Here is a 22,471-nt window from a genome sequence, read left to right as displayed (position 1 = left end):
CGTGGGGCGCCTGTCTCGCCGATCCGGCCGCGTAGGACCCCTGCCGCGCCTATTCGGCCGCTTGAAATTGGGAGTAGCGGCTAGTTGCGTTTTCATGCAGGACACAGGCTTCGATTGCGGAGGCGAGGGTGAGGCCTTTTATTTTTAAGAGCTGCTGGCGTAGGGTGCCCGAGGTGACCCCAAAAACAATCTGGTCCCGAATCATTGAATCGGAGGTGGTGTCGTAACCGCAGGACTGCGCCAGGTTACGGAGATGCGTAAGGAAGGATTGAAAGGGCTCATCCTTACCCTGCAGGCGCTGCTGGAAGGGATACCTCTCGAAACTCTCGTTGACCTCGACGCTGAAGTGTTGGTCGAGTTTGAGAAGGACCGTCTTGTACTTGGTCTTGTCCTCGCCTTCCGTGAACACCAGGGAGTTGTAGACATGGATGGTGCGCTGACCTGCCGCGGAGAGGAGGATGGCGATCTTTCTGGTGTCCGAGGCGCTCTCCTTTTCGTTGGCTTCCAGGATAAGCTGGAAGCGTTGTTTGAACAGCTGCCAATTGACGCCGAGGTTTCCAGCGACTTGTAGCGGCTGTGGTGTGTTGACGGTGTCCATGGCGCAGGATGGCAGATTCCGGAGGATCTGTAGGTAGGTCCCACAGTCACTCCTGGTACTATGATGTGTTGGGTACTCTGCTACACAGACGAACCAACACGGTTGCGAATGGTACAACTCAGTTTTATTGCTAACATTTATTTACAGTGGTAAACTGGTTACTGAGGTTCGATCATAACCCTAGACTCTGTGGACCTATTCCTAATACTATCTTGGAGTGGCACTCAGCACATGGTGGATGTCTGAGTGGCTTGCTGTGAGCTCTGTGCCCTGAGCTGTCTCCTGACACCTGCGAAGGATTCACCGCACCGTCTTTGACTATCAAATCCTAGAGTGGGACCAAAAATGAAGCTCCCAGCTCAGAGGCAGGGAGGTGACCCACTGCCAAACAAGGCCTGCCCCCGACGACCTAACAGTCCCTAATGAATCCAATCAGGAATTCAGAAGAAATGTCTTTACCCGGGGAGTGGGGAGAATGTGGGACTCGCTCCCACGGGGTGTGGGGAGAATGTGGGACTCGCTCCCACGGGGAGTGGGGAGAATGTGGGTCTCGCTCCCACGGGGAGTGGGGAGAATGTGGGACTCGCTCCCACGGGGAGTGGGGAGAATGTGGGTCTCGCTCCCACGGGGAGTGGGGAGAATGTGGGACTCGCTCCCACGGGGAGTGGGGAGAATGTGGGACTCGCTCCACGGGGATGGGGAGAATGTGGGACTCGCTCCCACGGGGAGTGGGGAGAATGTGGGACTCGCTCCCACGGGGAGTGGGGAGAATGTGGGACTCCGCTCCCACGGGGAGTGGGTAGAATGTGGGACTCGCTCCCACGGGGATGGGGAGAATGTGGGACTCGCTCCCACGGGGAGTGGGAGGAATGTGGGACTCGCTCCCACGGGGAGTGGGGAGAGTGTGGGACTCGCTCCCACGGGGAGTGGGGGAGAGTGTGGGACTCGCTCCCACGGGGAGTGGGGAGAATGTGGGACTCGCTCCCACGGGGAGTGGGGAGAATGTGGGACTCGCTCCCATGGGGAGTGGGGAGAATGTGGGACTCGCTCCCACGGGGAGTGGGGAGAATGTGGGACTCGCTCCCACGGGGAGTGGGGGGGAATGTGGGACTCGCTCCCACGGGGAGTGGGGAGAATGTGGGACTCGCTCCCACAGGGGGTGGGGAGAATGTGGGACTCGCTCCCACGGGGAGTGGGGAGAATGTGGGACTCGCTCCCACGGGGAGTGGGGAGAATGTGGGACTCGCTCCCATGGGGAGTGGGGAGAATGTGGGACTCGCTCCCACGGGGGAGTGGGGAGAATGTGGGACTCGCTCCACGGGGAGTGGGGAGAATGTGGGGCTCGCTCCCACGGGCAGTGGGGAGAATGTGGGACTCGCTCCCACGGGGAGTGGGGGAGAATGTGGGACTCGCTCCCATGGGGAGTGGGGAGAGTGTGAGACTCGCTCCCACAGGGAGTGGGGAGAATGTGGGACTCGCTCCCACAGGGAGTGGGGAGAATGTGGGACTCGCTCCCACGGGGAGTGGGGAGAATGTGGGACTCGCTCCCACGGGGAGTGGGGAGAATGTGGGACTCGCTCCCACGGGGAGTGGGGAGAATGTGGGGCTCGCTCCCACGGGGAGTGGGGGGAATGTGGGGCAAGGTCGAGGAGGCGGGGCCTTCATGAATAACCTCAGCCGGTCTGGGGAGCGAACCCCGCTCTTGTTGGCCCAGCTCTGCACCGCGAAGCAGCCTTCCGGCCCACATCAGCACGGCGCACTCGTTGATTTACAAATCGTTGTGCAGGAGGAGGCCATTCAGCCCCTCCACCCTGTTCCGCCAGTCAATGAGACTCTGGCAACCTGTACCTTTAGTCTCATTGCAGCCCGTGGCGATGGCAGTCCTCAGCCACATCGATCTGCATCTGCCATCTGCTGGCCGTGCAACACCATTACAATCTGTGTGCAGACTGTAAAGTGAGCCAGTTCCTTCCCCGAGTGCGCGTGGATCACCGCTACCCTGCCTGGCCGGAGGCGACTGGGTGGCGGGTTCGATACCCCCGGGGACCCCGGCACCTCCGATATTGATCCCCATCTTTACCAGCCAAGCCGGGTGGAATTTCCCGTCAGTGCGAAGCTTCAAATCCTCCCTCGGGAAACGCAAGCCACTCTCATGAATTCCCCCGACGCCTTTCACTGATTGTTCCCGCGCGCGCGCGCTCCACACATCCTCATCCGCATCTCCTGCCCGGAAACCTTGACATTCTATCCCGGGATTCCACCTCCCGGTCTAGACGCACCCCAGGTGTTCCACACCCCCGGTCTCTATACGCACTTGCGCTCCATTCCCTGTCTGGGCACGCACGAAGAACATCAGAACTAGGAGGAATCGGCCATTCGGCCCCCAGATCCCACTCCGCCATTCAATACGATCATGACTAATCTCATCTCGGCCCCACCTGCACCGTCCGACCCGTTCTCCCTCCCCCTTCTCAGCCCATTACCCATTAAAAATCTATCCCCTCCTTAAAATTACTCACTGTCCCAGCATCCACTGCTCTGGGGTAGCGAATTCCACAGATACACCACCCTTTGGCAGAAGTAATTTCGCCCCCTCTCTGTTTTAAACCTGCTACCCCTCGTGCTAAAACTGTGACCTCTCTTCCCTGAGTACCCAATTATTATTTTTTCCAATGAAGGGGCAATTTAGCGCGGCCAATCCACCTATCCTGCACATCTTTGGGTTGTGGGGGCGAGACCCACGCGAACACGGGGAGAATGTGCAAGCTCGACCTGGGGCCGGTATCGGACCGGGGTTCTCAGCGCCGCAGTCCCAGTGCTCACCACTGCGCCACATGCCGGCCCTGCTCAACCTCTCTTGATAAGACACTCCATGGCCCACTCGGGGGAGTCTCTGGAATCCCCAAATCGCTGAGGGTCTGGAGGTGGCGGGTGGGGTGCTGGGGTTCTGTCGAGTTATTCCACAATCTGCCAAGCCGCGTGTAGACCTCTGCAGCCTGATTGGGTCCGCCGTCCCGCGTCTATTGCTCGAGGGTGGTCACCGACCTCCAGCTGTACATCAGTCCCATGTTCCAGGTCCTTCACCAGCCCACGCTGGGTGTTTGGGGGGAATGGGGGGGGGGGGGGGAAATGTTTTGCGCCTTGCGGGGAGTCTAGTGCGGGCATTGTCAAACCGGGGGGCGCGGGTGGGTGTCGGGAGGGTCGTGGAGCCGTCCGTCGCGGCGCTCCCGATCGCGCAAATCCGCGCGCGACGGCCGGCTTTTAATAATGCCGGCTGCAAGCGGCCTTCAAAATGGCCAGGAACAGATTTAAAAAATTGCCCGCACTGCGCATGCGTGCCCAATCATCGGTGCGCATGCGCAGTGCGGCCGCATTCTTTTTTATATGGTCGCAGCCTTTTTTTTTCCCAAGTTCGGGGGGGGGGGGGGGGGGGGGGGGGGCGGGCCAAAGGGACCCAAATCCATTTCCTCCATTTTTGTCAGCAACAAACGAGGTAAGAGAAAATGGTGGGTCGCGAAGGTCGGCCGGTTGGTAAGAATGGGTCCCCGGATAAAAAGTTTGAAGAACACTGGTCTCGTGCGTGGTCGAGGACGGAGGGGGCTCAGAGGCTGGGTGATGCCTGGCCGCCCTGCTGTTTCCAAGCTGTTGCCCGCGTCCCGAGGGAGGAGTGCCCGCGGTGTTAGCCAGAGGACCATCAATGCCTTCTGGAAAAGCAGCGCTCGGAGCGTTACGTGGGGACGGTCTGGCTTCTGAGATTCCCTTTCCTTTTTTTTTTGAATTTAAGATTGCCTAAAGCCACCTAGTGATGGGGTTGAGACTAGGCCCCGGTCAGGGTAAAGGAGAAAAGACAGCGATTTTAAATAAATATTATTTCACAGGATGTGCACCTCGCTGACTGGACCAGCGTTTGTTGCCCATTTCAGATTGCACCTCAAGGTGATCCACCTTCGTGAACCGTTGCCGCCCGTGTGGTGTAGGTACACCCACTGTGCTGCTAGCGGAGGGATTTCCAGGATTTTGACCCAGCGACAGCGAAGGAACGCCCGATATATTTCCAAATCAGAATGACGAGTGACTTGGGAGGGGAACCTCCAGGGTTCTGGCGTTCCCGCACGTCTGCCACCCCCGTCCTTCTAGATGGTAACGGACGCAGGGGTTCGGAAGGTGCCGTCGAGGGAGCCCTGATGAATTTTTAAATACACGTGCCTCCAAGTCAAAGGGAGTGGCTCCTCGAGGCAGTTACACTGTCAGAAGTAGGTGCATCAGGATCGGACTAATCCTGCACAGCACAGACTCAACCTGCGAAATAACGAGCAGGATAAAAGAGCTCGACAGTTGGCAACATCTGGCTCTTTTTTTTGGCAACATTTACCGGTCACAGGTCAGCCAGGGTCCTGTAGGGGCTGCCGTGGGTGACCGTCGCAAGGCACGTTCTCCAAGAACTATATGGTTGTCTGTTTGTTTTTTTAATTGGAAGGACATTGAATTATTGGAACACTTCCTTGAGAATTGACCCCGTGTTTTCATAGTATTTACAGTGCAGAAGGAGGCCATTCGGCCCATCGAGTCTGCACCGGCTCTTGGGAAGAGCACCCTACCCAAGGTCAACACCTCCACCCTATCCCCATAACCCAGTAACCCCACCCAACACTAAGGGCAATTTTGGACACTAAGGGCAATTTATCACGGCCAATCCACCTAACCTGCACATCTTTGGACTGTGGGAGGAAACCGGAGCACCCGGAGGAAACCCACGCACACACAGGGAGGATGTGCAGACTCCGCACAGACAGTGACCCAAGCCGGGAATCGAACCTGGGACCCTGGAGCTGTGAAGCAATTGTGCTAACCACTATGCTACCGTGCTGCCCTGTTTTTTTTTTAAAGAACAGGTTGCAAGTTCACTTTGGACTGTGAGCAATCTGCCTTTTCCAAGAAGTCACATTCAGCTAATTGGCCAGCAAGGCACCAGAGGGGAGATGAGAACTATTTGTCTAGTTGAGCTTTAGCTACAAAGGGGCAATGAAAGCATCGTAAACGATCATAATTCCCCCGGCTCCTTCATTGAAACCCACTTGTGACAATAAGCGATTTTCATTTCATTTCATTTCCATCTGGACTCCCCCCAGCCCATATCCAGATGTTGAGCTCGCACCTGGAGCATTCCTTGCCGCCTTCAAACTTCCCTTTCCTCCTGAAAATAAAGGCCTCCCTTTCACTACCGCATACTTTCCCGCATCATTTTATCTGCTCTTTTTGACTTTGCTGCTGTCTTGCCCTTGCGCGTCGCGCGCGCACACGCGTGTCTTGGCCCAACCCTCAGGGGATCGATTATTCTTTTATAAGTAATGAATGAGGGACCCCGACTCCTGGACAGAAAAAGCTAAATTTAACCCTCGGGTAAGTCCTCCGAAGGGGCCCCCGAAATCTCCTTGTGGCAAACAATCCACCTCGTTGGCCCAACACACGATTCGGAGAAATAGAAAATTGCTTTATCGCTGAGGAAGCAAAGTCTGTAATATTCGTGGGCGGATGTTACCTACCTGCTCACTCACTGTACCCCCTTTATTCTGATTCAACTTCATATCCTCCACCCACCATATTCTCCCCATATCAACTCCTTAACCTAGTCTCAAGACTCATCCAATTGTAACTTGCTCACTTATACTTTCCATATCAATCTTCTAACCTGAACTTACAGCAAGGCTGTGTTACTGTGAGGACACTTCTGGATTGATCCTTTCCCATCTCAGCCCCCTTACTTGCTCAATTGAGTGGCAAGGTCTCCAAGTTAAACCTAGAACAGATTAACGTCACCAGTTGACCAAAGGACATCGGCATCACTGCGCTTAATGCGATCGACGGCTACGACTAAGTTATTCAGAGCTGCCCCCCCAGCACGGTGACACACACCAGCATCGCTGAGGTTATTCAGAGCTGCCCCCCAGCACGGTGACACACACCAGCATCGCTGGTCATAAAGCAGGGAACCAGGACGATGGAGGAACCAAACCCATGACCTCAAAACGTTGCAAGAGGTCCACCCAGTGAATCAGCCTCAGATTTAACATCTGCCACGTCCATTTAATCAGGTTTCACCAGTGGACGAATGGCAGAACTCGCCGATCACCTCCACTCGGTCATCAACATCCACTCCTCAACAGAAAACCAACGGTCTCGGTCTTGAAAATTTCAACCAGCCCCCTCGCGGACCAGTGTCGACAGAGAGAGAGCGAGCGATCTCCAGATTTGTGCTGCCTCGTGTTTGAATAGAACAATGCCACGGCATTGCAAGCGGGATCGTTCTTCCAAAGTCCACTCGCCTGGCCGTGCAAAACTGGAATGTTGCTGGAGCGAGAGACAGAGCGGGACAAACACAAGAACGCCAAATTTCAAAGGGAACAACAATTTGTGCTCCCGGAGGAAAGGGCGCGGATTGGCTCCAGCGGCAGTATAAATTGTTGTGATGGTCTGAAATTTGGCACTCCTGTATTTGTCCGGGCGTGCAGGACGAGAAACGTTGGTGACACGACCCTCTTTCCAGCAATACCTTCTGAAGTATTGTACTGGTTGTAAAACGCTTTGGGGAAACTCACCGTTGCGAAAGGTGTCGTTTTTTTTTGTGGGTCCTGATTTCGCTGCTGAATGGCCTAATTTTGTGCCACCATTTGTTTGGGCCAACCCTTCCCCACCACGATCAACGCCCAACTCACGCAACTGGCTCTTCTTGTAATAGAAAAAAAATAAAACAGGCTCCATCGTCCTCGCCTCTGAGGAAGGAGAAAAATGATAGGTGGAGTTGGGGGGTTGGCGGGTGGTCGTGCTACGAAAATAAGGGACCCGTTGCCCCACGCCAACACCGTCTTGCCATGGTGAAGCAAAGCTTGCTTCAAATCCCTCCGTGCCCTGGCCCCTCCCTATCGCAGTCATCTCCTCCAGCCCCTACGACCCTCTGCGCGCCTCTACTTCCGGTCTCTTGCAACCCCCTCCCACCCCCCGCCCGTTTTCATCGCCCCGGCACTCAGCTTGCCTGGGTGCCGAGTTCCTGAACCCCCCCACCCCCTCCAAACCTGCCCACAACCTCTTTCCCCAATCTTTTGGTTGCCTGCTTGAACATTCCACGTGGCTCAGACCCAGTTTGGTTTTGTCGACAGCTCTCCCCGTGAAGCCACTAGAGGCGCCTCGGGCCAGGGCCACGCATGCAACCGGCTGCGACTGAGGCTCCAGGAGGAAGCGACGCCAAGCTACGACGGGCCCTATGGAGAACGCCGCTGCGGAAACAGGACGAGGGAAATCCCCAGTCAGACGAGGTCGGCTTTGCAGCAAAGATTCGCAAGACATTTTTAAGGTTTTAAATTTTTTTTTATTAATTTTGTCTTTAAAAACTCCAAAATCATTGCAATACTGCACTAACAACTTGATTACCAATGGGTCGTTCCTTCCAAAAACATTCCAATAACGTAAACCTTTATTCTACAATTTAACAAAATATAAAGCCCAGACTTTCCACTTTTCCTCTGAAGTTATACTGCAAGGCACCAGAGACTTGCGAGCTTAACTGCCCCTTTAAAAGGCTGGGATTTCACCGCAACCCTGGAGGAGTTAAGCTGCTGTGCAAGTCGTTTAATTCTATTTTATTTTATTTTTTTTTGCAGGCGACGCGATGGCGTTTGCAGCACAAACTCGTCAGGGACATCGTGATTACAGTGGACGATAATACTCAGTCCTGGTATATAATATTTTTAAAAAAACAGGAGAAATAAAGAGGCTAGGAATTGCACTTGTTAATTGTACTTCAATTAAATTATACTAAAACGCAGTTTATTTTAAAATACTTGTCTCGGTTTCTGCTCCCGCAGTGAGTTCCCGTGTCCTCGAGAGTCACAGCCGCTTGGAAGGTTAGCCAGAGACGCGCCAACTTCAGTCCAGGCTTCAGAACTGCAGCCAGCCCCACGCAGAGCTTGGTGTGAAAGGTGACCGTATTTACAGTGTACACAAAAGTTAGTGTTAGATCTTCGGTCGCGCCTCCTCGGATCTCGAGGCCGGCGCGCGCACGAGGAATTAAAAACTCGAGTCCCCGGCGCTACCGCCCGAGTCACATGACGTCCACAAAGAACTCGCTGGGGTTTCCCATGGCCATATGGAAAGACTGGCGGCTGGCGGTGAGCTCGGGGGGCACGGAGCCCAGGTCGCGGACGGGCGGTGCCCCCGGCGGCACGGCGGCCGAGGAGGGCAGCGGCGGGGGCTGGGGTACCATCATCACCATCAGGGGGTTGTACTGCAGTGGGACCCCCGGTGGCCCGTAGGCGTGGACAGAATGGTGGGAGCGCACGCTGCCCATCACCGAGTGATGGTGGCTCCGGTGACTGTGCTCGCTGGTGGCGGCCGAACGCTCGCTCCCGGCGTGCTCCCGGCGCGCGCTGTTCCGCGTGGAGTACTCCGACTCACTGCCACTCCCTGACTTGGAGTCGACCGTTTTCCCGTCCTTGTCTTTGCCCGTCCGCCTCTCACTCTCGCTGCGGTTCGATCCACTGCTCCTGCTCCCTGTAACAGAGCGAAGATTAAAACTATTACTTTCCAGAAGCTGCAGCTGAAGGAATTTAAATGTAATTAATTAAATCTGGGACAACGACGGAGCCTCAGCGATGGCGGCCGCTCGCTCATCCATTTCAGAGAGGGGCAGTTAAGAGTGAACCGCGTTGCTGCGGGGTCCGGAATCAGGCGAAGGCCAGACCGGGGTAAGGACGGCAGATTTCCCAGTTGCCCTCGAGAAGGTGGTGGTGAGCCGCCCTCTTGGCCGCCGCAGTCTACGCGGTGCAGGTGCCTCCCGGGAAGGAGTTTGACTGAGCGACAGTGAAGGAATGGCGACACGGATTGGGAACGGGGAACGTTCCGACGGCGGCGTTCCCAGACGGTGGCTAACCTCGTCCTTCCAGGTGGGAGAGGTTGCAGGTTTAGGAGGCGCTGTCAAAGGAGGGGGGGGGGGGGGGGGGGGGGGGGCTTGGCAAGCTTGCTGCATCAGCGGCCACACTTCAAAGGTACCCCAAGTGCTTCGGGATTCCACGGGCTGGCGAAAAGACGCTAGATAGGTACATCTCGGATTTGCATCTAACCGTACCACACCGTGACGCTCCAGGGCGGTGCCCGAACCCAACCGTCTCCCCCAGACCCATGGTATCTCAGGGCCGAAGCTATGAAACAAAGCATCTCGAGAAACACTGCGAGCCCAAGGTGGAGACTCCTGCGCCCACCTTACGTGTGGTCTCTCCCACACCTTGGAGTGAAAAATCTTCCTCGAAGATTGCATTTGAAACACTTTTCAATTCATTTCCGCTGCTCCTGCTGACCTGAGCCAAGTTGCCCGAGTATTTTATCTCCCTCCGGCACTGATGGGACGGGCCGGACGCATCCACTAAATAAATGTTTCCTCACCTTCGCTGTGCTGGCTGCCGGCACTGCCACCTCCCCCGTAGCTGTAGGTGGTCAACTCGTGGTAGCTGGGTGGCTGGGTGGAGTAGGGGTGGGGGGGCGGGTACGGGTATTGGAAGGAATGCATTATGGGCCACGGGGTGGTGCCGGGGTGAGGGAGGGGGGCCAGCGTGTCTTGGTCCGAGGCGCCGCTCGACCCGTCGTTGTCGTTCAAGGAGAGGTTGGCCAAGTCTGGTTCCAACAGAAACACGGGTCAGTTACTCATTCAGCACAAACCCAGTCAGGTCACAAACCCTCCCCCCAGAACCCAGTCAGGTCACAAACCCTCCCCCCAGAACCCAGTCAGGTCACAAACCCTCCCCCCCAGAACCCAGTCAGGTCACAAACCCTCCCCCCAGAACCCAGTCAGGTCACAAACCCTCCCCCCAGAACCCAGTCAGGTCACAACCCCCCCCCCACAGAATGAGGGGGGGGGGGGGGAGACGGTGTGCCCAGTCAGCCCCAACCCTGGTTTCATCTTAACCACCACAACCCACCTCCTCAATGCCTCCTCCTCCCTCCAAACACACGCCCCCATCCCCTCAGACCTAACAGCCTCCCCCACTTCACGATCACCCTACAGACGGCACGGTATCACAGTGGTTGGCACTGTGGCTTCACAGTGCCAGGGTCCCGGGTTCGATTCCCGGCTTGGGTCACTGTCTGTTCTCCCAGTGTCTGCGTGGGTTTCCTCCGGGTGCTCCGGTTTCCTCCCACAAGTCCCGGAAGACGTGCTGTTGGGTGAATTGGACATTCTGAATTCTCCCTCTGTGTACCCGAACAGGCGCCGGAGTGTGGCGACTAGGGGCTTTTCACAGTAACTTCATTGCAGTGATAATGTAAGCCTACTTGTGACAATAATAAAGATTATTACTATGTAACAAACATTCCCTTCCCATCCCATAACTCCATCATTCCAGTCCTCGGGATTTGAAACACCCAGCGCACTCGGCGATGTTTTTCCAAATCTGTTTCCCCAGCAATGAACCCCCCCCCCCCCCAAGAAAACAGCTCAATAGGAACAGGGGGCCATTCGGCCCCTTGAATCTGTTCTGCCTTTCAGTTGCATTGTGGCTGGTCTGTATCTTCATTCCACGTTCTTGAAGAAAATCCGAAGTTTAGAAAACGCGTTTGGACCCCCCCCCCCCCCCCGCCAGCCCCAACAGTTATCTGGGAGGGCGTTCCATTTGAATCTAAAGTTCTGCCCCCCCTTGTTCCGTACTCCCCACATCACACAACCAGAGGAAGTAGTTTCTCTCTCTCTCTCAACGCTATTGAATCCTTTAATTGTCTTAAACGCCTCAACCAGATCTCCCGTTAAACTTCTACGCTCAAGGGAACACAAGACTAGTCTGCGCAACACGCCCCCGTAATTTAACCTCTGGTAAGTCTGCAAGGCACCCACTCCAAAGTCAATACCCCAACGTTGCCGATCCACGAGTATAAACCTTACTGTCCAAGGTGAGGAAGAGGCTCTCTCTGGACACACTCACAATTTTCACAGCCGCTGAAGTCGCCGAAGATGTAGTAACACTGCTCGGAAAAGGTTATTTTGTTGACCGTGTGACGGACGAAGCCTGCTTTCAGTAGGTTGCTGGCGTACTTCCTCGCCTCCCTGCGATCCTGGAAGCCCTCAATGTGGTGGTACAGCCAGTCCACGACGTCGGAGCCTGCGAACAACACGAGGTTTAGTCCAATCCCTTCCCGCCGCAGCCGGGCACACGGGCAAAGAATGTTGGGGAACGGAGGCAAGCCGGAGCGGGCATCACAGCAAACAAAAACGGCAGACAGTCCTGGGCGGGAGACAGTCCTGGGTGGGGGCGGGGGTTACAACGAGCAACCCTGACGGGGTGCTCTCTTAGAGGGTGGGTGCACACTCGAGGGGCCGAATGGCCTCCTTCTGCGCTGTAGAAATTGTACAGCTCTATTCTATGGTTGAGTCTGCGGAAGAGCAACTCTGTACAGTTACACGGTGAATAACACTCGCACCGTCGAAGAGAGTAACGCTGAACAGTAACTTTATAATTACGCAGCAATTAACCACTTTTGAAAAAGTAGGAGCTTAGAATGCGAATGACCTTTACACTGGAAGTCTATGGTTACATGTTAATCACCTTGGTGAATAAGTAGTGTTTTGTGTCTACAGTGAACACCTTTACGGTGTTTATTCTTAAACTTGTCAGCATACACGATCTTGAGTGATACAAGTCTTATTAACAAGTCACCTACCTAAGAATGCATTGGGGATTGTAATTTTCAGCCACATTCTGTCCCGAACTTCAAGGCCAGATTCAGGAGAAGCCATCGCCTTAGCAACAGACATCATATCCGTGTGTATCGATAAGTTGAAGTCATCAAACCCTGGAGAAAGATTATGCAGACGGATTACAACACGGGAGTTGCCACGGATCAGGACAGGGGCCCAACACACACGGAATATCCGCTCGCTCCATTTATTCTCGCTGCTCAATCTTTAGGTCTCTAAGACGATTGGCAGGCCGACAACCAGCATTCAGGAATCAGGCAACATCCCACTAAAGCGCAGGCAGGGGGACAACATCAGGAGGACGGGCCGAACCAACGCGCCTCTCAAGTCCCGAGTGCCCCTGGCTAACAGTTACCCCTCAACCAACCTCTCAAAAACAGACTGTTTTGTCACTATCTCAATATGAGCTTGCAAATTAGGAGAAGGCGGCCACTCGGCCCCTCAAGCCTGTTCCGTCATTCAATGAGATCTGATTGTAACCTCCCCACCCCTCACTCCCGATAACCCCTCACTCCCCTTTGTTTATCAAGAATCTACCCGTCTCAAACATATTCAATTTGAGGAAGGGAATTCCAAATACTCAATACCCTCGGAAAACATTTCACCTAAACTCCACTATAAACGGGCGGCCCCCTTATTCTGAACACACTGCAGTCTGGGGGAGCGTCCTACGTGCAGTTTGGCTGCCGTCTTTCCTACGTTTTAAGACAAATCCTTCGGCAGGTTGTGGGTGTCGCTGGCTGGCTGGGCAGGCACTGGTCTCTAGCTGCCTTGAGAAAGTGGGGCGAGCTGCCTTGTTGGAACGGCAGCGGGTCCACCCACCGTGCCGTTTGGGGAGGGAGTTCGAGGATTTTGACCCAGCGACAGTGAAGGAACGGCCGATATATTTCCCAGTCAGGGTGGGGAGCGACTTGGAGGGGAACGTTTACGAAGCTTTGAAAAGCCCAGCAGTGGCCTCGGAGGCTGTGAAATGAGCGACACAAAAGCTCTCTCCCTTTACTGCTCGAAACACTGCTGACTGAGTACCACACTATCCTTTAAAAAAACAATTTATTTTTTTAAAGAGTATCCAATTCTTTTTTTTTTTCCAATTAAGGGGCAATTTAGCGTTGGCCAAACCACCTACCCTGCACATCTTTGGGTTGTGGGGGCGAAACCCACGCGAACATGGGGAGAATCTGCAAACTCCACACGGACAGTGACCCAGAGCCGGGATCGAACCTGGGACCTCGGCGCCGTGAGGCAGCAGTGCTAACCCACTGCGCCACCGTGCGGTCCTGTACCACACTATCCTAATCCAAATCAACTTGCGACCGTGGAGGGAAGGGAGAGGAATTGACACAGCAGTCGAGAATTCAGAACCGCAAGATAATCAATCACCTAAACGAGAGGGGCTGACAGGACTGAGAGTCCTGCTGCCGATACAAATGGGAACAGGGAGCAGGCGACAGGGTCCCCAGAGGAGAGGATTCACCAACTGGTCTCTGGGATGAGGGATTTCTCGAATCTTTGGAATTCTCAACCCCCAGAGGGTTGAACGCCTTCAGAGCCGTGAACAGGTTCTGTCTCTCAAGGGAAAAGGAGAGCAGGAGCGAACATCAACTGTGATGATACATATAGTCCACCCCAGCTGGCTGGGCTCGGCGGTGTTCCTTTGGGAAGACAACGGGTGAGCCACATCCCCACTGGTGCAGGTGTCAAAGAAGCTTGGATTGATCGATCGTGACTTGGGCACGGCCCACGGGTGTTGTGCTACCCAACCAGGACTGACACGTTCCCCCCCCACAACGGGAGTGACTTACGCTCGGTTTCAGTGATCGAGCTGCTCGAAGTGATCGTGCTCATGGACGAGCTGGCTCCGTAAGCTGGATAGGCTCCAGTCAGAGCGACGGAGTGAGACACCCAGGCGGCTGGATCGATGGGTCTGATGGGCTCATCTACAGAAAGAGGCACAGAGAATCGCATCAGTGAGTGTGGGACATCTGTAGAGGAGAGAGAGGGAGAGGGACAACAACAAAAACAAAACAAGAGAACAGGGTCAACAAGAGGTTAAAGCACAAAGCACTTCAATCACTCGGACAATCAAACTCCCCCCTCACTGTGCTTCCCGCCCCCATCTGCACTGCATTATCACACCTGGGAGAGAGCTTAACTCTGTATCTAACCCTGTGCTGTACCTGTCCTAGGAGTGTTTGATGGGGACAGTGTAGAGGGAGCTTTACTCTGTATCTAACCCCGTGCTGTACCTGTCCTGGGAGTGTTTGATGGGGACAGTGTAGAGGGAGCTTTACTCTGTATCTAACCCCGTGCTATACCTGTCCTGGGAGTGTTTGATGGGAACAGTGTAGAGGGAGCTTTACTCTGTATCTAAACCCGTGCTGTACCTGTCCTGGGAGTGTTTGATGGGGACAGTGTAGAGGGAGCTTTACTCTGTATCTAACCCCGTGCTGTACCTGTCCTGGGAGTGTTTGATGAGGACAGTGTAGAGGGAGCTTTACTCTGTATCTAACCCCGTGCTGTACCTGTCCTGGGAGTGTTTGATGGGGACAGTGTAGAGGGAGCTTTACTCTGTATCTAACCCCGTGCTGTACCTGTCCTGGGAGTGTTTGATGGGGACAGTGTAGAGGGAGCTTTACTCTGTATCTAACCCCGTGCTGTACCTGTCCTGTTTGACGTGGGCAGTCAAGAATTGCTAAAATGCCTGAGCTTGAGGCATTGAAACATCGCCTCACAAATCAATTAAAACTTATTAGTGAGGAACAGAACATTCTGCTCTTAAATGCAGTGAAATGTTTAGTCTTCATACTGCTCGTTTGACACTTACTTCTGGGCAAGGTGAAATAGCCCTGAGGCGATGGGTCCCAGCATTTGGCAACTGTTAAAATGATTGGCCTTAAAAAGAGGGGAAAGAAAGCATGCCGATTAATGTCAAACAAAATATACAGGAGCTTTCAAACGGGGGAAACACATCGCATTTTTCAACTCCACTTTCCTGCCCATCGCCCGTACTTATCCGGAGACCCAAAAACCTGTCTGCCGCAACGATGGAGCGTTCCGAGTGAGGGGGCGGATTCCTAAGATTCACAAGCCTTTGAGTGAAGAGTCATTTGTTCATCTTGCGTGACCCATGCAGTGGACAAAAGCGACCAGACTTCCAACTGATTCCTTGACGTGATTCCAAGCCGTGGAATCGAGCCCCCCCCACCCCCCGGTCATGAATGTCATCGAACAAAGCTCAGGCCCTTTGCCGCAAGCGGGGGACAGAGACAGGAACCTAGGGACGGCTTGGGTTTCATGACCCAGTGTCCTTCTCAAAACAACCGGGGAACGACACCTAACTTGGTTGTGCAGAACTCGAGCAAGGCGCCCTGTACCCCGACCCCCTGGCAATAGATGCCAATCGCCGCCCTAATTGCTTGCTGCACCCACATGTCAACGTGTGTTCCTGCACGCCCAAATCTCTTCGAGTAGCAACGCTCACAAGTTTCTCACCCTTCAACATTCTTGTGACGTCACATTTTTGAGGAGTCCCTCGAATTGAAGAGGGTTGCAGATTTCCGCCCCCTTCTGTGTGAAGAGGCTTCTCCTGGCAGCCCCTCTGAATGGCCTGGCTCGACCTTTGAGTTTCTGCCACCTTTCCCCTCCCCTCCCCACTACCCCTGGTTCTGGACTCACCACATCAGAAGAAATAGTTTTGTTGTATTTATCTATCAAACCCTTTTGACCAGCAGAATCTGTCATCATAATTTAACTGTCTCAGACCGGGTACCACCTGCCTGGCACCTTCCCCAAGGCGAGTGGAACAATCGACACAATCCACATTCAAAGACAGTACGATCAACAGGCTCGCTCACAGCGAGGGTGGGGGAGACAAGCTATTCAACAGTGTCAGGCGGCACTGTCACTTACCCAGGCTTGTGAACGATCTCCCTCAGAACCCGCACCGCGTCATCATTGCTCATGTTCTCAAAGTTTATATCGTTCACCTGAAGGGGAAGAGGGAGCCACAGTGAGTGATGGAGTGAGCAGGAACCCAGCGCAAGCAGTCACACGTGACCATTAACAATTCTGCAGCCAGCAAAAAAAAGATCCTCCCCATCCATAACAACTCGGTACCCAGGCGTCACAGCAAGGCAGCCCCGGACATTCACAGCTTTACCCCGAGTGAATCCCCCACCAGCAAAACCCTGGAGGGGACCAATGTCTAGAGACTTAACAGAAGTCATGAGTGTGATGGGATACTCTCCACGTGCCTGGATAAGCAAGTACCAACAACGACACACCACACACACACAGGCACGCACACCACACATACACAGGCACGCACACCACACACACACAGGCACGCACACCACACACACACAGGCACGCACACCACACATACACAGGCACGCACACCACACATACACAGGCACGCACACCACACATACACAGGCACGCACACCACACATACACAGGCACGCACACCACACACACACAGGCACGCACACCACACATACACAGGCACGCACACCACACACACACAGGCACGCACACCACACATACACAGGCACGCACACCACACACACACAGGCACGCACACCACACATACACAGGCACGCACACCACACATACACAGGCACGCACACCATACATACACAGGCACGCACACCACACACACACAGGCACGCACACCACACATACACAGGCACGCACACCACACACACACAGGCACGCACACCACACATACACAGGCACGCACACCACACATACACAGGCACGCACACCACACATACACAGGCACGCACACCACACACACACAGGCACGCACACCACACATACACAGGCACGCACACCACACACACACAGGCACGCACACCACACATACACAGGCACGCACACCACACACACACAGGCACGCACACCACACACACACAGGCACGCACACCACACATACACAGGCACGCACACCACACACACACAGGCACGCACACCACACATACACAGGCACGCACACCACACACACACAGGCACACACACCACACATACACAGGCACGCACACCACACATACACAGGCACGCACACCACACATACACAGGCACGCACACCACACACACACAGGCACGCACACCACACATACACAGGCACGCACACCACACACACACACAGGCACGCACACCACACACACACAGGCACGCACACCACACATACACAGGCACGCACACCACACATACACAGGCACGCACACCACACACACACAGGCACGCACACCACACACACACAGGCACGCACACCACACATACACAGGCACGCACACCACACATACACAGGCACGCACACCACACATACACAGGCACGCACACCACACATACACAGGCACGCACACCACACACACACAGGCACGCACACCACACACAGGCACGCACACCACACATACACAGGCACGCACACCACACATACACAGGCACGCACACCACACACACACAGGCACACATACACAGGCACACGCACACCACACACATAGGCACGCACACCGCACACACAGGCACGCACACAGGCACACGACACACAGGCACACGACACACAGGCACGCACACCGCGCACACACACAGGCACACCACACACATAGGCACGCACACCGCACACAGGCACACGCACAGGCACACGACACACAGGCACGCACACCGCACACACACAGGCACACCACACACACACAGGCACGCACACCACACACACAGGCACGCACACGACACAGGCACGCACACCACACACACAGGCACGCACACCACACACACACAGGCACACGCACATGCACACCACACACAGGCACGCACACCACACACATAGGCACGCACACCGCACACACACAGGCACGCACACCACACACAGGCACGCACACAACACACACACAGGCACACACACACAAACTTACCTGTAACAGCATGTCACCCGGTTCAATCCTCCCATCTGCAGCCACTGCTCCACCTTTCATTATTGACCCGATGTAAATGCCTCCGTCCCCTCGCTCGTTGCTCTGGCCAACGATGCTGATGCCCAGAAAGTTGTACTTTTCTAGAGTGGGAGAAACTGGAATCAGTATGTTCTGTTTTCTGAGGACCGGGACAGCATCGCTGCATTCGATGCCTCGTCCCATTTGTCTCCAGAGATAGGAAAAGCCTGCATTTCCATAGCACCACCCCTCCGCCCCTTCTGAAGTGAAGTCACTGTTGCAATGTGGGAAACGCAGCAGCCAATTTATACACAGCAACGAGATCGTGATCTGATAATCTGCCTGAGGGGAAATATTCGTCAGGACACTCCCAGCTCTTCCTTCAATCGCGCTGCGGGATCCGTTACCTTCTAGGGAGCCTCAATTTAACGTCCCACCCGAAAGACATCGGCCTCCAACTGTGCGGCGCACCCTGATCTCGGGCACTGGAAGCGACGGCCTAGATTTTATGATTAAAGTGCGATCAGGGTCACGGCTGATGATCCCCTTCAGCTCTAAGCACCCCTCACAAGCCAAATGACCCCATTCTTTTCTGCAATTCTGTGAGCGACGGCTGGCTTACACGCACAGCATAGGAACCTCGTGACACAGTACACCTGGAACACCATCTGAAATTCTGGTCTCCGTATTTAAGGAGAGACTTGCATTGGGGGCAGCTGGTGACGGCTCATTAAATTGATCCCTGGGATGAGGCGGTTATCCTGGGATCAGAGAGGCGGAGCAAACTGGGTCACAAGAACGAGGGGTGATCGCAATTAAACATACAGGACTGTGAAGGGGTTTGTAAAGGCGGTCACTGTGAGGTTGCTTCCCCGTGGGTGGGAATCTCGAACAGAGGGGCCCAGTCTCTGGATAAGGGGCCGATCATTTCGGACTGGGATGAGGAGAAATTGCTTCCACAGCAGGGCTGTGGATGTTCGGTATTCTCCACCCCAGAGAGTGTTGGGTGCTCCCATCGTTGAATATAAAAAAATGCAGGAATGGACCGATTTATGGTCTGTCCGGAGATCGAGGGATACGGGGAGTAGGCAGGAACGTGGGGATACGGCACCTCAACTGAAATCAGCCAGGCTCGACGGGCAGGGAGGTCCACTCCCATTGTCCGGGTCAGGCCTACTCGAGCACAGCAGGTTCAAGCATTGCAGAGCACACTCACCCATATTCAACGTGACTGTGATGATGTTCAGGGACATTGTCGAGTCGGTGACGCTGCTGAACGAGGAGGCCTGTGTGGGGTGGAAAACGGAAATGCCGAGTCAGAGCTGGGCCATCTCAAACCGATGGCCCCCACCTCCCAATCCCTAACACCCCCCCGCCCCCCCCCCAACGATGGCAACTTTCACGAGATTACTCAGGTGTGTGTGTGTGTCCCCAGTGGCAACTCCTGGTGGCGAGCTGCATACCTGATCCTGGTGTCCATGTACATATTCCGCGGCGGCAATCACTGGATGAGTAGCCCGGGCCTGCAACCACCCTCCCCAGCACCGGGGGGGGGGGGGGGGGGGCAAGGCGGAGACGGGTGGAAAGAAGGGCAAAGCAAGCTGCCGATCATTTCGGTCAGTTTTCAGTCAGAGGAAAGCAAAGCCGGCCAGGGTTCCCGCTCGCGAGTTATTCCGCACCCTCCCCAGGAACCACGTGTCGGCAACTATAAAGCATCCGCTTCCTCCTCGCTCACTCCTTGTTCCAATTTTCAATGACTTTGGATAAAAACATAAGACATAGGAGAGAAGGGATGAGGGAGAGAGGCAGCCGGAGAGAGAGAGAGAGAGATGGATCATGTGCGAGAGACAAAGAAAGATAGAACACACGGGCGTGCAGGAGAGAGGAAGACGGAGCTCCCCACCTCCCCGCACATTATCCCTCAGTGTTGATGATGAAGAAACCACAGCCCTCTGGGCGAGGGAATTCTATCGAGTCACACAAATTAAGCTTCAATCCCGAGCCAGTTTATAGCTTTGCCTCTTGGGTTGTGCAGCCACACAACAATGGGGAAAGTACCAGACCGAGACGAAACAATCTTCCTCTGAAGAGGACAATCCACCCGAGAGAAGACATTTCTCAGTCCAGGTTCTAAACGGGCGACCTCTTATCCTGAGACTGTGACCCCCCCGTCCCGGTCCTCAACTTTCCAACTAAGAGAGAAAGAGGCTCTCCGCATCGGCTCGGAATGTTATACATTTCAATTCTCATCCTTCTAATATAAAAGAGAATAGAAGCCCATTCTACTCAATGGTTTCTTATCAAGCAAGGCAGCGCGTAGAACTCCTACAGTGCCGACGGAGGCCGTTTGGCCCATCGAGTCTGCAGTGACCCACTCTGCCCAATACCCATAACCCCCTAACCTAACCTGCACATCCCTGGGCACGAAGGGGCACTTTATCACGGCCAATCCACCCAACCTGCACCATCTTTGGACTGTGGGAGGAAACCCACGCAGACACGGGGAGAGCGTGCACACTCCACACACAGACAGTCACCCGAGGCCGGGATTGAACCCGGGTCCCTGGCACCGTGAGGCAGCAGCGCTAACCCACTGTGCCGCCGCGCCGGGGACCAATCTAGCGAACCTTCGTTGCACCCACTCTGAAGTTAGCGCAGATTCTGAACACATCTGAGGAGACGTCCACCCCCGAAACAAGTAGTCGCCAACTGAACAGGATGAGTTTAACATTCGATACTAAATAATTTTGCCGGGGCGTCGTGAAAACAGGCCACACCCGCCCCCATGCGCAGAGGGCAGCCTGACTCAGAGCGTCAAAGCTGTGAAATAGATGAAAGGGGGTGAATGAGGGCACCGTTTAGTGATGTATCACAGTAGGTCCCTCGGGTGCTATTCACGTTGAACCACGACTGCAGGGCAAAGAGCGACGCTCCCTCCCAGTACCGTTCGCTGCGCGAGGCCTGCCTATTGCACTGCGCGGTCCCTTTAAGACCGCCACGTGGCCCAGCTCTGAAGAGGAATGTTGCTTGAGCCACGTGGAGGAGGCGGAGGGAGTGTGTCCCGATTGATGCTCAGAGTGCAAATTGGCAAAAGGACGAACCTGGGACTGAAGTCTAATTTGGAGGTTTAATCGGTGTTCAAACGGATAAAGGGTTTTAAAGCGGTAGATTGGGAGAAACGGTTTGCAGCGGCAGGAGATACGCAAATTGAATAGAATCGGTAAAAGAGCCAGAGGGAGAGAGGAGGAGCACTGAACGGGGGGCGTGTGTGGAAGCGGATTCAATAGGAACTTTCCAAAGGGGAACGGGATAAATATTGGAAGGGGAAGGATCTGCAGGGCTGCGCGGGATGGAGGGCGGGGGAGGTGGTCTCTGGCGAAAGGAGGCCGAGGGGGTCACGCGCTCGCGCTCATTTACACTTAGCTTTCGTGATTCAAAAGGCAGGGCCCTGGCTCCAAACACCCGACAACACAGTGGGCGAGGGTGCTCTTACCCGCTCGAGCCGCGGGGGCCGCTGCTTCCGTCTGCGGCGGTGGCGTTTCAGGATCCGGGAGGAGTTGCTTTGTTCTGTGGAGCTGCTAAATCTAAAGGGGGAGGGGGGGGGAAGAGATAAAACATAAACGTGAACGAAACTCCATCTGTCCTCCGCCTCACGGACATTACCGCTGTGAGCTTGGTACGAAGTGGCTTTAATCTTTCTCGCGCACCTCGAGCCTGCTCTGCCCTTCTATACGATCCTGGCTGATCTGACTGGGGTCTCAACAATCCGGCCTGCCCCCCACTTAACCCTCAACTCTCTTGTAGATCAATAATCTGTCCAGCTCAACCTTCGATATATTCAACAAGCCTCCAGTACCCCATGGGGAAGAGAACTGCAAGGATTAAACGCCCCAGGAGAACAAAACCCTCCTCATTTTTGCTTTAAATGGGAGATCCCTTATTCTGATACTGTGCCCCTTCGTTCTAGATCCCCCCCCCCCCCAACAAGGGAAACACCCTCACAGCATCCACCCCTCAGAATCTTGTATGAATAAGATCACCTCTCATTCTTCCAAACGCCAGTGAGTGTAGGCCCACTGACCAACCTTTCCTCACAAAACAAATCACTTACAGCCCAGTCGGCCTTCGGTGAATGTCACCACCGCAAATATCTCCCTCCGTAGGTAAGGAGGCGAACACCGCCTGCGGTGTTCTGAGCGCGGTCGAACT

General features: G+C 54.7%; 2 protein-coding genes across 2 annotated transcripts in view; one reads left to right on the top strand and one right to left on the bottom strand.

The window, feature by feature from the left end:
- Positions 1 to 8,361, top strand: part of LOC140404556 (uncharacterized) — a 27,077-nt gene extending 18,716 nt beyond the window's left edge. The window contains exon 8 of the mRNA XM_072493160.1: positions 8,254 to 8,361. Within this exon, the coding sequence (XP_072349261.1) occupies positions 8,254 to 8,361 (108 nt within the window). The remainder of the gene's footprint in view (positions 1 to 8,253) is intronic.
- The window catches only part of LOC140404555 (segment polarity protein dishevelled homolog DVL-2-like), an 82,991-nt gene continuing 68,458 nt past the window's right edge, over positions 7,939 to 22,471 (bottom strand). The window contains exons 6-15 of the mRNA XM_072493158.1: positions 21,756 to 21,846; positions 19,479 to 19,548; positions 18,245 to 18,384; positions 16,242 to 16,318; positions 15,157 to 15,224; positions 14,135 to 14,269; positions 12,296 to 12,427; positions 11,560 to 11,736; positions 10,031 to 10,258; positions 7,939 to 9,142 (exon numbers count right to left, since the gene is read on the bottom strand). Of these exons, the coding sequence (XP_072349259.1) occupies positions 8,694 to 9,142; positions 10,031 to 10,258; positions 11,560 to 11,736; positions 12,296 to 12,427; positions 14,135 to 14,269; positions 15,157 to 15,224; positions 16,242 to 16,318; positions 18,245 to 18,384; positions 19,479 to 19,548; positions 21,756 to 21,846 (1,567 nt within the window). The 3' untranslated portion in view covers positions 7,939 to 8,693. The remainder of the gene's footprint in view (positions 9,143 to 10,030; positions 10,259 to 11,559; positions 11,737 to 12,295; positions 12,428 to 14,134; positions 14,270 to 15,156; positions 15,225 to 16,241; positions 16,319 to 18,244; positions 18,385 to 19,478; positions 19,549 to 21,755; positions 21,847 to 22,471) is intronic.

The sequence above is a fragment of the Scyliorhinus torazame genome, chromosome 31 (assembly GCF_047496885.1).
Source record: "Scyliorhinus torazame isolate Kashiwa2021f chromosome 31, sScyTor2.1, whole genome shotgun sequence".
Lineage (NCBI taxonomy): Eukaryota > Metazoa > Chordata > Chondrichthyes > Carcharhiniformes > Scyliorhinidae > Scyliorhinus > Scyliorhinus torazame.
The sequence above is the reverse complement of the archived record's forward strand: the minus strand, read 5'-3'. Positions and strand labels throughout refer to the sequence as shown.